The sequence below is a fragment of the Platalea leucorodia genome (genome assembly GCF_965183815.1).
Source record: "Platalea leucorodia genome assembly, chromosome: 2".
NCBI classification, from domain to species: Eukaryota; Metazoa; Chordata; class Aves; order Pelecaniformes; family Threskiornithidae; genus Platalea; species Platalea leucorodia.
In genome coordinates this window covers 122,998,982-123,010,951 of record NC_138824.1, presented here as the reverse complement: position 1 = coordinate 123,010,951, position 11,970 = coordinate 122,998,982, and the positions used below count along the sequence as shown (strand labels likewise).

Here is an 11,970-nt window from a genome sequence, read left to right as displayed (position 1 = left end):
TTGTATGTACATATGCATCATATATATGTGTGTCTATGCCTACTTAGCATCCTTACCTGTAGGCAGAGGAAGCTCATGCCTCTGTCTCCGGGTATTTCCCTGGAGCACTCGGCTGAGGATGAGAGGAGTCGTCTTTGATGCTTTTTTATACTCAGAAAACACTAGTCATCTCATACCTAGACATTTCATTGTAGGCGGGAGGGAAATGGAAGGAATATGTGTGAAGACATACTGCACTGAAGAAAAAAAGGACTGAAAATAAAAACATTGATGCCTGGTAGTAAAGAGCTTGAGCTGTGTCTCTCTTAATTTATGGATTATTACTCTTTACGTAAGCATATTTTGCCAAAGCTATGGGACAGCCTCTCTCTCCCACTTTTCTCTGTCACCTGTCTCACCATGGCAGAAGCATTTCTTACTCCACGTGACAGGCTGCAGTTCTATCTCACATGTCAGAAAAGAAGAAACTTGAACCATACAATAGAAAATACGTATCAACAGGCCTATAGCTTCCGACTGGGACAGCCTAAATTCCACCCACATGATGCTTCCTATGAGCTAGCATAGGCCTTCAGATGTACCTTGCCTGTACAGATTGGTAGCCTCAAGGATGTAAGTCAAATTCAGGCTGTCAGAATATGGCCAGGAGTGTTCTTCCCCACCTGGAGAATCAGCCTACACTTCCTTTTTATTGCTTCAGGTGTCTTTTTACTGTACTGCTTTGCAGGTATTCCTCTTGCTCCTGTCCATCTGTGCCTCTGCCAAGCAAGCAGCCTGCTGCAGGTTTGGTTGCCTCTCCAAGCTCTGATACTCAACCTCTGAGGCTATGCCGTCTGCACACCCATGTACTCCAGGTCCTTGTCCTAATCACGGTCTCATCTGCCCAGGCCAAGGTAAAACTCTGGCACATAGGCATCCAGGACCAAGTGGTCACTTCACCCCTGTTATTCAGAATGAAGAGTCCTACATCAGAGTATTGTACCTAAACCTCACACCTACACCCACATGAACAAAACTGGAGTTTTGTTACTACATCTGTATTGCTAAATAGACCGAGGACAAGGAGCAAGGTTTAACGCTGGACAATTGATTCTCCATAATGCTAAATTGCCAGCAAGCTTTTGGCATAGTTCTGGCCAAGGCCAGCTAGCATCTCCACAGCAGTGCCTAGGCACCAGGAGAACCTCTAGTTACCTAGCACACACCAAGGACTGCTTTCAGTAGGAACTTAGATGTAGTCCTCTTCCTCCTGTTCCGACACTATCCCCACAGGCTCTACAGCCTCAAAGCGCTCCTCCGTGTCCTTCTGCCATGTCCCAAGGCATGTAACACATCTTCTAGTTTCATACTACACAAACAACAGTTTTATGGGCCACAACAGAGTTTTCCTGTTCTATCAATCAGATATGTTGACATAAAAAAGACACAAAAATTACAACAAAGTATTACTGCCACAGTGCATTACATACAGCCTCGAGGAGATCCACGGCACAAGCGCCGTGTAGGGTAGATGTGACCAGTCTAGCCACTTGGTCTCTGGGACAGAAAACAGTCCCCAGCTGTCTGTTTTGTGGTATAGGCAGGGCCTGTGTGGCCTACACCCAGGGCTGGCGAGGAGGAATCAGACACATTTTGATTCTGGGTGCCTTCAAGTGAGGCAGGGCCTCCCATAACCCTGATATGGCAAGTGAAACGACTCCAGTGAAAAGCAGCTGATGCAAGTTCACGCTGGCTGTCATAACCCAAAAATGAACAAGCAGTTTCCTCAGGGGGGGCTTTCTTCTACCTAGACAGACCATGTCTCCGGAATACCAAAGGAAGAGCAGGAACAACAGAATTCAGGAGGGAGGGCAGCATGGGAAGAGCCGGCCATTTGCCCCCCCTCCCACAGAGCCAGTTAGGCCTCTGCAAGCAGCTGTGCCCGCTTCTGACCATCGTCAATACATCAATTCTACTTCTCAAAATCACAAGCCTGCTTTGGGTTCGTGTACGCACCTCCCAGGCATGTAACTGTGGGCAGTTCTCCATTGGTATTGACAGCTGGTGCACTCAACAGCAACACACAGGGAGCAGCCAACACATTTCCCTTCCCACCAGCCCCCTGCGGCCGTGTCATATTGGACATGGCTGTAATGGAAAGGTTAAAAGAAACCTTGTTGAAAAGCAATGACAAAGGATTGACTTTATGTTTAGACAGTGCCTAGGGCTGCAGTGGGATGGGTTTTGGGGGATGGAGTGGTTGAAACTGCATCTCCTCTTCCTCTTGTTGACAGAACAGTGTGAGGCTATTGGCTTGGTGGTGGCATTTGACCTTGCTTTTCCTTGTCTGGTTGGCAGACCCCCCCAGGTTTGGAGCATCTGTACATGGAATATGAAGAGGATGATGATATTTCCTTTGCAAAATGGATGAGCAGCTTCTGGGGCCACAACTTCATCGATGAGAACGAGAAAGAGGGTAGAGGCCACAAGAAACGTCAGACACGACCCTTTAGTGAAAGGAGAGCCTCCCTTCCGGTAAGAGCTGCGTGCAGTTGTCTCTGTGTGTGCATACATGGTTTATGTATAAATATAAGTGCCGTCACCATGGCCCTAGCGATCTGTGAGGATGACTATGGTACACCTTGCTGAGAAAGTTCAGCTCCTACTGGCAGCAGCTAGTTGCTTTTTGAACTTAGCTGCCTGCCAGAGTCAGGCCTCCGGTGCCTCTGGCATACAAGAAAACTGGCAAACTCCAAGATAAGCAACGATAGGACCAGAAATGTAAGGAGAAGGGTGTAATAACTGCCTAGCTATGTATTACAATGTTGTTCTGTCTGCTAAGCGTGACCTGGCAGAGATCAAAACATTTTGGAAACTGGCACACAAACATTGGCTTCAATGAGTCTGTTCTCATGTGTAAAACTACATAAGCCTGTATCTATTCACAGGATTTGGACCTAATTCTGCAACTATACCAGCTCCAGGAACTTGTATGCTTTACTCCCTGGGATTTAGCTGTTTGCAGACGTAACTTCTAATTTAAGCTAGAGGATGCAGTCCCTCCTTGTTTAAAACATCTGACTCTAAAAGTAAGGATGCAACACATAACATCATATCGTGAAGTAAGATTTTAAGAGAGAAGCACATTCTTTATTCTTAAACCAACAAAACAGTTGGGAAAGGGACAGGGTTCACACACAGAGGCAGTTTTTTAAGGCAGCTCAGAACTGTCTAACTGATTATCAAAATGAAGTTAAACTGAAAGCAGCTGTTCCCAGTCTGCTCTTTATTTGAAGGCTGGCGCTTTTATTTCAGCCCTAAAAAAATGTTTAGGTGGTCCAAACCTGTCTCTTTTTTCCCAACTACATCAGTTGGCTTACCGAAGATATTATGTTTCCTTACAAACCATTTTCCACTTATATCCTTAGAACGTTATGGCTACAACAAAGCAAATGCTCCCCTGTTGGGGAGAAACAGCTAATCTTTTCCAGACTTTTTTTTCTGCCATGCTGTATTTTCACCTTGCAAGTTCTCCTCCACTGGAGCTGCCATGTTCTAAGCTGCAGGATTTTTCATTTTCAAAAAATTTAGCTAAGAAAAACAAAACAGGCCAAAACCACCTCCCCACTCTTTGAAATCATGGCCGGGTTGGAGAGGTAACCTTCATTCATTAGTTTTGAACTGATCAGCCACATTTGTTATTTACAGTTATATTTCACCCTGGTCACAGATTGTAAGACAGATTCTGAGCTAGAGCTGTGCTGATGGATTCCATCAGAATGCCTGAAAACAGAATGTTTATTAATGGGGTTTTTTTAAAATTAATTTTACTGTATTTTAATTTCATCCTTTGAGATCTACGCATATGTGATTTCTTTAGGCCCCAATACAGACTGAAGTGTAAGAATGTACTTTAAATCACTGTCTATTCAGTAAGCTGCTGAACACATTTTTGTGTATATTTGTGTGTGTACACATACATTTCATTTGAAGCATGTTCTTATATTCAGTTTGTTCAAAAGCTATTTAAATACTTAGTCAGTAGCCATCCAATTGCTATAGTTGCATCCCTGAATCAACACATAGAACTTGGATTAAATTAGTTGACAGAAAGAGAAGACCGTGACTTTTCACGTTACCATTCAACGAGCTAAAGTTATCCTGTACACTTAATTATGTCTGGCCTTTACATTAATGCTCCACACAAATTTGTCTTGCTCCAGTAATATTATACAAGAGAGATACATTTCAACTGCTTTATTTCTCAGTGCCAGAAATTGACTGGAGGAATAAGAAGGAAAGATTTGTTTGGGGATTTTATGATTCAGGGGTAAATTTTGAGATGAAACTTTTTTATTTCAAAATCTCTGACTAGTTGGTAGTGAAGAGCACTAAAACATGTCTTAAACCAAATCCAGAAGTTAAACCAATGGGGACTAATAATTCCTTAGAAATACCTTCAGAAAGAGCATCTCCTTGTTGAGAGCAACAACTTGCTACTGCATCTGGATGTGGTTTTTACACAGTTATTAAAAATTATAACTGCTGTAAGATTCATTATTACAAATGACAACTACTGTAAGATTCAAAACACTTATCACAACTAACACTTAGTGTTAGTTAAATATTGTCTTCATTAGAACAGTGCTATTAAACCGGAGGATTAATAACTGAGATCAGACTGCATCTCTTCTGTAAGTTAATACCTCCACAGCAGATCACAGCGTACCCTTTCTTCTGTGTCAACATTGTAAACGGAGATAACGCGGCTGTCCTGGTGAAAATCAAGTCAGCAGGTTCTGAATGACACAGCTGTTGGCAAAAGTTCCTTGTGCAGATACAATGGTACTGCCAAAACAGCACTGCCAGCATGCTTTGTCTCGTATCCAGGGCTGGTATACGGTGCATCAGCAATAGCGCAGCCCTGCCCACATGAACTGCATCTGCACCAGGAGAGTTTTGGTATTATATAGCAAAATGCTAGCAGTATAGCACAAAAGGTGGTTTTGCATAGTGCTGGAAATTGCTCTCAGCTCCAAATTGGTACGTTGGTCTTTGTAGTTTTTCCTGTACTGTAGAAAGAAAGTCAAGCCACTGCTCTCACCTCAAACAGAATGGTAAACTCCTGTGTTATCCTATCATGGTAGAGCTCCCCAAAATATGGATAAAGCTTTGTAGAACAACTCCCAAACTAACAAGAATTTTCATTATTTTTTTTTCCCAGTAGTATACCTCACAAACATTACTGAGATGAGCTTTGCAAAATGCTTTTGCTATTGTCATTCCCATTTTGCAGAGGGGAACACAAAATTATATTCATCCTTCACTGGGTCACTGGCAAGACAGGCTAAAACTTGCAACTCCACTCCCCTGAAAAGCATCAGAGTTGTATATGTTGCTGTGGGCCAACACTGAATGTGAAAACTGCCTGGGGAGAACTCAGTAATCTGTTTTCATCTCCTTTAGTTAACTTGTTCCCCTGGCAAACTTTAGACACATTAACTGTGATACCCTTTTTGAAGCCTCCAGGTACAACTTTCCTTGACTCCTTCTAGTTATCCTCCATCATTTTGGTTCAGGACAGTTTCTTACCTCCCAGACATTTTGTTGTGGGGAAAAGATAGGAGGCAAAGGAGCACTGATAAGAGTTTTACAACCATAAAAATGTATCCACCTTCAAGTAGACGTTGCTGCTCACAGGAGAAAATCTGATAATAAACAGCTGAGAGTGGGAGCAGAACAACTGACTGCTGTAGAAGTTACTAACATTTAGTTCAAACTAAAGTCAGACTGAACATCTACCACAATATTGTTACTACAGATCAGTTGGAGCCTAGGCCAAAACATTTTTAAGGAATATGTGCCTGGCTATAAGCTTCTCAGAGGGAAAGGAAGGTGTGGGACAACATCTGAATGTCAGATGTTCCAAAATATCCCTAAAGTACTGGGGTCGTGGTGTAAGCTTCAGCAAACAATGAACACTCGTGCTGACACACTGAAAATTAATTTTCTTACTGACAGCTGTGCAAGCCCTCAGATCAAGGACACAAGATGGAAGCAATTATCTTGTCTCCAACAGAAATTGAGAAAGAGAATAGGCATATTATATTGACATCAATTGTGTGAAGTATTTTTGTTTGTGTACTTTCTGTGTGTTTTAGATGGGCAATTAGCAAAAGATTAGCTGTTGTGTAAACAGATACACTGAGCATGACTGGCCTTTACACAAAGGCTCAAGCAGAAAAAGGGAGTGCTAAGGAAGTGAGAAACAACCCCTGAGAACATGCTCAGTGCTTCTGGCTTTCCCAGCACTGGCAAAAATTCCCCATTTTGATATAGGGGAGCATTTTTCATTCTTCCTTCCCATGCCTTTTCTCTTGTTTCACCTCCTTCCCACTTTTCCAGTTTAAGAACTGCTCAAGGTCAGATCTAGGAGCCAGAGATCAAGGGGAGGTTGCTGAAGAGGGACCAGACGTAGGCAAGAGGCAGCTGCTGGGGCAAGGACAGGAGCAGACACTGGGGCTGTGCTCAGGGACCTTTGGCAAGGGAGGACAGCAGCGGTGGGTGGACACCAGAGCGTGCAGATACAGAGGCAATCTCTGTTGCCAGCAGCTGCTGAGACTTCAGGAAAGAAAGCATTCACTAAAGCAGTCTTCAGCCATTCTTATTTACAGTGTTACCAAGCGATCAATTTGGCACCAAATGCATGTATTAAATCTAAGAAACAGGAAGAAAACTGCACAGATTTTATCTAAAGTCAGTGCCAGATCTGCTTCGTTGCTGAGCTTCAATTTATGACTCTTTCAGTTCTCCACAGAGTCAAGCTTAAATAAAAGAAGACTAATGTCCTGTACTAGTTATAAGCCACAAAATGTTCATGCTTGAGCAGTTGTGTTAAGGGTCCTGTCCACTGTAGGGTTGTGTTCATAAGACAGCAACATGCTAACGTGCGTGAGCATGCTGTCCTTCTAGTTATGGTGGTGTGTATCCCGCAAAGGCACTGTGAGGGGAGGCGCAGTCACAGTAAGATGATGACATAAATATGTATGTGTAGCTTTACCCTTAGTCCGCTGAGGCAGATACACATTTCAGAGGAAGGCCTGTCCCTTTTCTGGACCATTGGTGCCATGTCAGTTTATGAACTGCAGTCTTTTTGATACGGGCTTAACTGTAATTCCATCTGTGAAGGGAAATTAAAACAACATCTTAGTAAAATAAAACACAAATATTGCAAAACAGGATTGATAGAATACCATCCTCTGTTTCATCTTTTCTCCTGTTTGTTTTTTTTTTCTCCCAAACCCTCTAAGAACAAACACCAGTGATTTTTAGTGCGCGACAATTTTTATTTCCAGGAAACAATATATGTTGATACCATTAAAATGACACAGAAGACATTTAGCTTGTTGAGCTTGACATGGCATGTATACTCCTGTCCCTCAAGCACAATGTGATTGCGTTCATGCTTTTTAAAATAACAATACAATATGACCTTACAGAAATAACAGCTCTATTGATTGGTTTGTAACCAAAGTAAAAATAGAATGGCAGAAATCATTACCACTACTCTCAGAGGCAGTCCATAATACTAGTTACTGAAGTAAGCTTATGTCTGGAAATGAAACTGAACCAGTACTGTGTGATCTGAAAACCCTTTGGTATTAGGTGCTTCTGTCAGGTATAAGACTTATGTAAAAGAAACAAGAGTTGCAGATGCCTGTGAAAATGGGAAGTATAGATCAGTAAACAGGATATATAGCCCCAAGAAAATAGATCCTCAGTTACCACCAATAGCTGCATGTGGCAACTAGTAATGAGGGAGACAAATCTACCTGTATGGATCTGCAGCATTTTGCTGGAAGATGCATAACGCTGTCAGGTGCAGATTTACTGGTGATTTAGAACCTCACATCAAGCCTGTCTAATGTGATATAGTCACAACCATTTGGATGCACAGTCTCACTATTCAGGGAAAGGCTGCACAGGTCTCTGTTGCACTGATAGATTTATAATAGCGCTGGGCCAGAGTAAATGCAAATTTATACAGGAGATGTTTCAGGTCCCTTGCAGTCCAAGGTCTGTAGAGTCATGTGGCCACTATACCAAGCTGGTTTACCTTTCCACTGTTGTTTGTTAAAAAAACAAAGCAAAACAAAAAAAACCCCAACAAACCTTGCTCTGAGTGTAGGGTTTTCTCCTGGATTTTCTTAGAAAACATTTCAGGATCTGTGGGATAAACCTTCAGTTGTTATAAACAATCACAGCTCCCTTGAAGCCAGCAGAGCTTCTTAGGGTTACTCAGTAGCTGAAGGCTTAGCACCAGGCTTCTATAAAACATATACGCATTCAAACATGTATGCAGCAGCTGGGTGCCTGGAGTGCCATAACCTGACACCTGAGGGGGGGTCTCATTTTTTGTACTTCCCATCTCTCTCTCTCACAGCTTTCACCATCTGTATCTTACCAGTGTTCAGCCCCTCGCCCTTTTTTCAATATTAATTTATAAATTATATTATATATATTATATATATTAAATATATATATATTAAAGATAATTAATATTCAATACTCAACAAAGGCCTCTTATTTTCCAGGCCAGGCTTTCCTCCCTCCATACAACACGACTTCATGCCTCTACCAAAGGCTCATCTTCAGGGCATCTCAAGGGCTCCAAGGAATTTCAAGAAGACCAAGATGTCAAATGCCACTGCCACACGAAGGCAAGCAGAACACCTTCAACAGACAGCTCATGCCCGGAGACAAGATCAAACTCCATCCAGGAATTTGCAGAGTCCTTTGAAAAGCAATTGCATCTCAAAAGCAAACGCTCGGTTTCTTTGGTAGGTAACAACAAATAGCAGCCTTAAGATCACTTCAGAAAAAAAACCCAAACCAGCAAGCAGGCCAGCTTTATCCCTGGTGTAATTGCTGTGGCTTTGCTGGGGGAAGAGCAGAAATAAGCTTGAATTAGAATTTCACAAATGAGGTAGTCCTTACAGTAGTGCAAACAAGGTTAAAGTGGCAGTATCATTACTATGAGCATTCTTGATGCAGTGTTACCATCTAGAGTTATTAAAAAATGTGTATCTTCAAAATGAGACATCACAGTGGCTGTGGCAATGTTTTCAGAGGCTGTGCCAACAAAATGTGACAATAGAAAACCAGGTTTGCTTCACTTTTGCCGTAAGACCCAGCTGTATTTCTCACTGCTGCTGACCTGGCTTAACCATATACGGTGATATCTGTAAGATTGCCAGACATTGTGGTGTTTGAGAGGCTTCTCTTTTACCCCTTGGGACTCCATCCATCTGCTTTCTTCAATGTCACCACACAGCTGCAGCAGCAGCCATTGCTATAAGTGGCTGAACGTATTTTCACTGTAAGGACGTGCAGCCAGCAGGGGATTCTCCCCCCATTTCATCCTTCTCTTCTCCCCATCATTCTGTCCTGAGGCATGAGTGTTTTCTGTATGGATTGTGTTGATGAGGTAGCCAATAACAACCTTTTGTCTATGACGCTTTAACACATTTTTATTATTATGATACATACTATCTGGTGTATCATACAATGGAAGGAAGGATAATATACCTTAACTCGCTTTTAAATATTAGAACCCTATAAAATTCAGTCACTCTATTGAAAAATCTGTGCTTGAATAACACTTTATATTAGCACCAAATAACAACAGAGGGAAGTATCTTTTTTCTTCAGTTTGTTGATATTAACAGTTTTGTATGGAGAAGTAATTTTCAGCTCTCTTTGTAGACCTTCTGTGCAGCAACAAGAGAGAAAAAAAATTGTTTTTCAATACACAGCATCATTACATGAACAGACCCATAATTATAGTCCTTGCATGCCCAGTCCTCTAAGAATATGCAGAATTATGGTGATGACAACCCTGTTATGCAGTTTTTAAGATTTTAAGTGCATTCTCTAATCTTCTTTTTCCCCTTCAGGAACTACTCAGAATTTATTTCATTTCGAACTTCACATTGCCTCATTTGTCAGCCCTCACCAGTGGTTATCTGGGTTACCATTTATCATTTCTCAAAAGTGCCTACAGCTAGAAAGTCTGTGAGTGTGTAATAATTGTACAATAAGTACAGTAAGCATAATGCATTAAATATGGCTTTGGTTCGAGTTAAAAACATGGATTCTGGTACCCTTCTGTAATCTGCAGTGAGGTGTGCCAGGCTGTATTTTAATCTACCTTTCAAGTAGACCAAATTGTCGTTCCCTCAGTCATCACTGAAGTTCGGGAGATGTGAAGGACTTCAGAACCTCGAAGAACTGAGCGAGGTTACAGATGTGTTACAGATCTGAAAGGAAATTTGGGAGTGGGCTTAAACTTGTAGCTTCAAATGGAGTGGGTTTTTTTGCATTCCGGGCTCTGTGGGTGTAATTCAAACCACTCTTTACATGACTACATAGGTTAAAAGAAAAAAAAAGTGGGGGAAAGGTAATCCCATTTCATGTCCTTCCCTGCATGTTGCTTTTCTCTTATAAAAGTGGCTTTGAGGACAGTTCATGATATTCAGCACTTGTTTTCAGTGAGGTCCTTGCAGCTAGCACTGAACAACCTTCAGGCGCATAAAGAAGGATCATGTGAAAGGACAAAAACATGGAGTCTGGACTGAAATCTGAGAGTTTCTCCCTTCTCCTCTCCTTTCTCCTCTCCCCTTCAAGCCCTCCAGACAGGTGACCCTTCTACCACACATAGAGTATAATCAAAAGCATGTTACCTCTTGCTGAGTTTTAGGATGACTGTCTGGGGCCTTGAATTTGAGCCCATCATGTTAAAGCTGATCTTGCTGAGGTAGGTGACTGGAATATTTTATTATACATTAGTAGTGAAATAAAATAATGAGATTTTGTTGTTCATGTAGGAGTCGCTATTAATTCCCTGCTATTTTTCTCCTGCCTTTTAGCAGCCTGAAGGCATGAAGGAGAGAAGAGAAAGAGAGAGACTGCATTTGAGAAAAAGCAAGTCTCACAGGAGAATGGGAGAGAAATCAGAGCCAAGGAGAGAGCAGAAAGAAGATGATGGCTCAGAAGTTGTACCTGCAAAACACAATGAACAGTTTCCATCACAAGCAAGCATTGAGAAAGGATATTTATGCACAGGCAGCTAGAATGCATTGGGATAATGAATTTTAACACTCTCCCTGAAGCGAAGAGGGAGCATTCTTGTTTTGTTTTGACTAGAAGAGGCCTGTTAGCTAGAATACACCCTGACCTGTAAAATAAGAGTAAAATTCAACTGCATCATTGACACCATGTTACTACCTTCCTGTCTGTACTCTCTCCATTAGGAATGTGACCGTTGTCATAGGAGGAGTGTGTCTGGAGCAAGATCCAAGTTAGCAATGAACCACTGTAAGAGGGTTTCAGGCAGATTTAGCACTGCAGCAGGACAGTGGTGGATGTGTTCATCTAAGAGTAGAGCATGTATTTATTACAGAGCTGTGCAAAGTCATCCAAAGCCCTATGTTTCTCTTTTAATTGAAAACAGGCTTATTGGTAGGTTTGGGAAGGAAAAAGTACACATAAACAGCCACCTGCTTCCTGGCCCTGACATTCACTTAGATTTGGCTTGGAAACAGGTATCTTTTGTCTTTTACGTTCTCTCAACACCAAATTTACAGGAGTAATAGAAGAGAAGCCCCCGAGTTCTCTTCTACACCTTCCTGATGTCTCACTTCTCTCTGCTTTCCCTCACTGTCACTGGCAATATGACTCTCGTTTCTCTGGCATCCCCCAGTCCTCTCCCATGTCCCCAGTCCTGTTTCCCCAGTCACACAACTAGTTCTTTCTCCCAACTTTAACCTCATCGTCTTGTCTCTTTTGTGGCATTCCCCCTCTCCATTTACTACTTTATAGCCCTGACTCATAGCTACCAACGTCTTTTGCTACATCTCTAGTTTTGCCCCATCAAAATTTGAGCCTTGCTGAAAGTTCTCCAGTAAAAACAGAGATGTTCTGCCTCTCACA

The 11,970-nt window shown here is 42.1% G+C and overlaps 1 protein-coding gene across 1 annotated transcript; it reads left to right on the top strand.

Annotated features, from left to right (window-relative positions):
- Positions 1-2,364: 2,364 nt before the first annotated feature.
- On the top strand, positions 2,365-11,111 carry LNP1 (leukemia NUP98 fusion partner 1; the record flags this gene model as incomplete). The annotated part of the gene is made up of 3 exons (XM_082336598.1): positions 2,365-2,514; positions 8,574-8,819; positions 10,908-11,111. The coding sequence occupies 3 exons, from the start codon at positions 2,365-2,367 to the stop codon at positions 11,109-11,111; spliced, it is 600 nt and encodes a 199-aa protein (XP_082192724.1).
- Between the last annotated feature and the right edge of the window lie 859 nt (positions 11,112-11,970).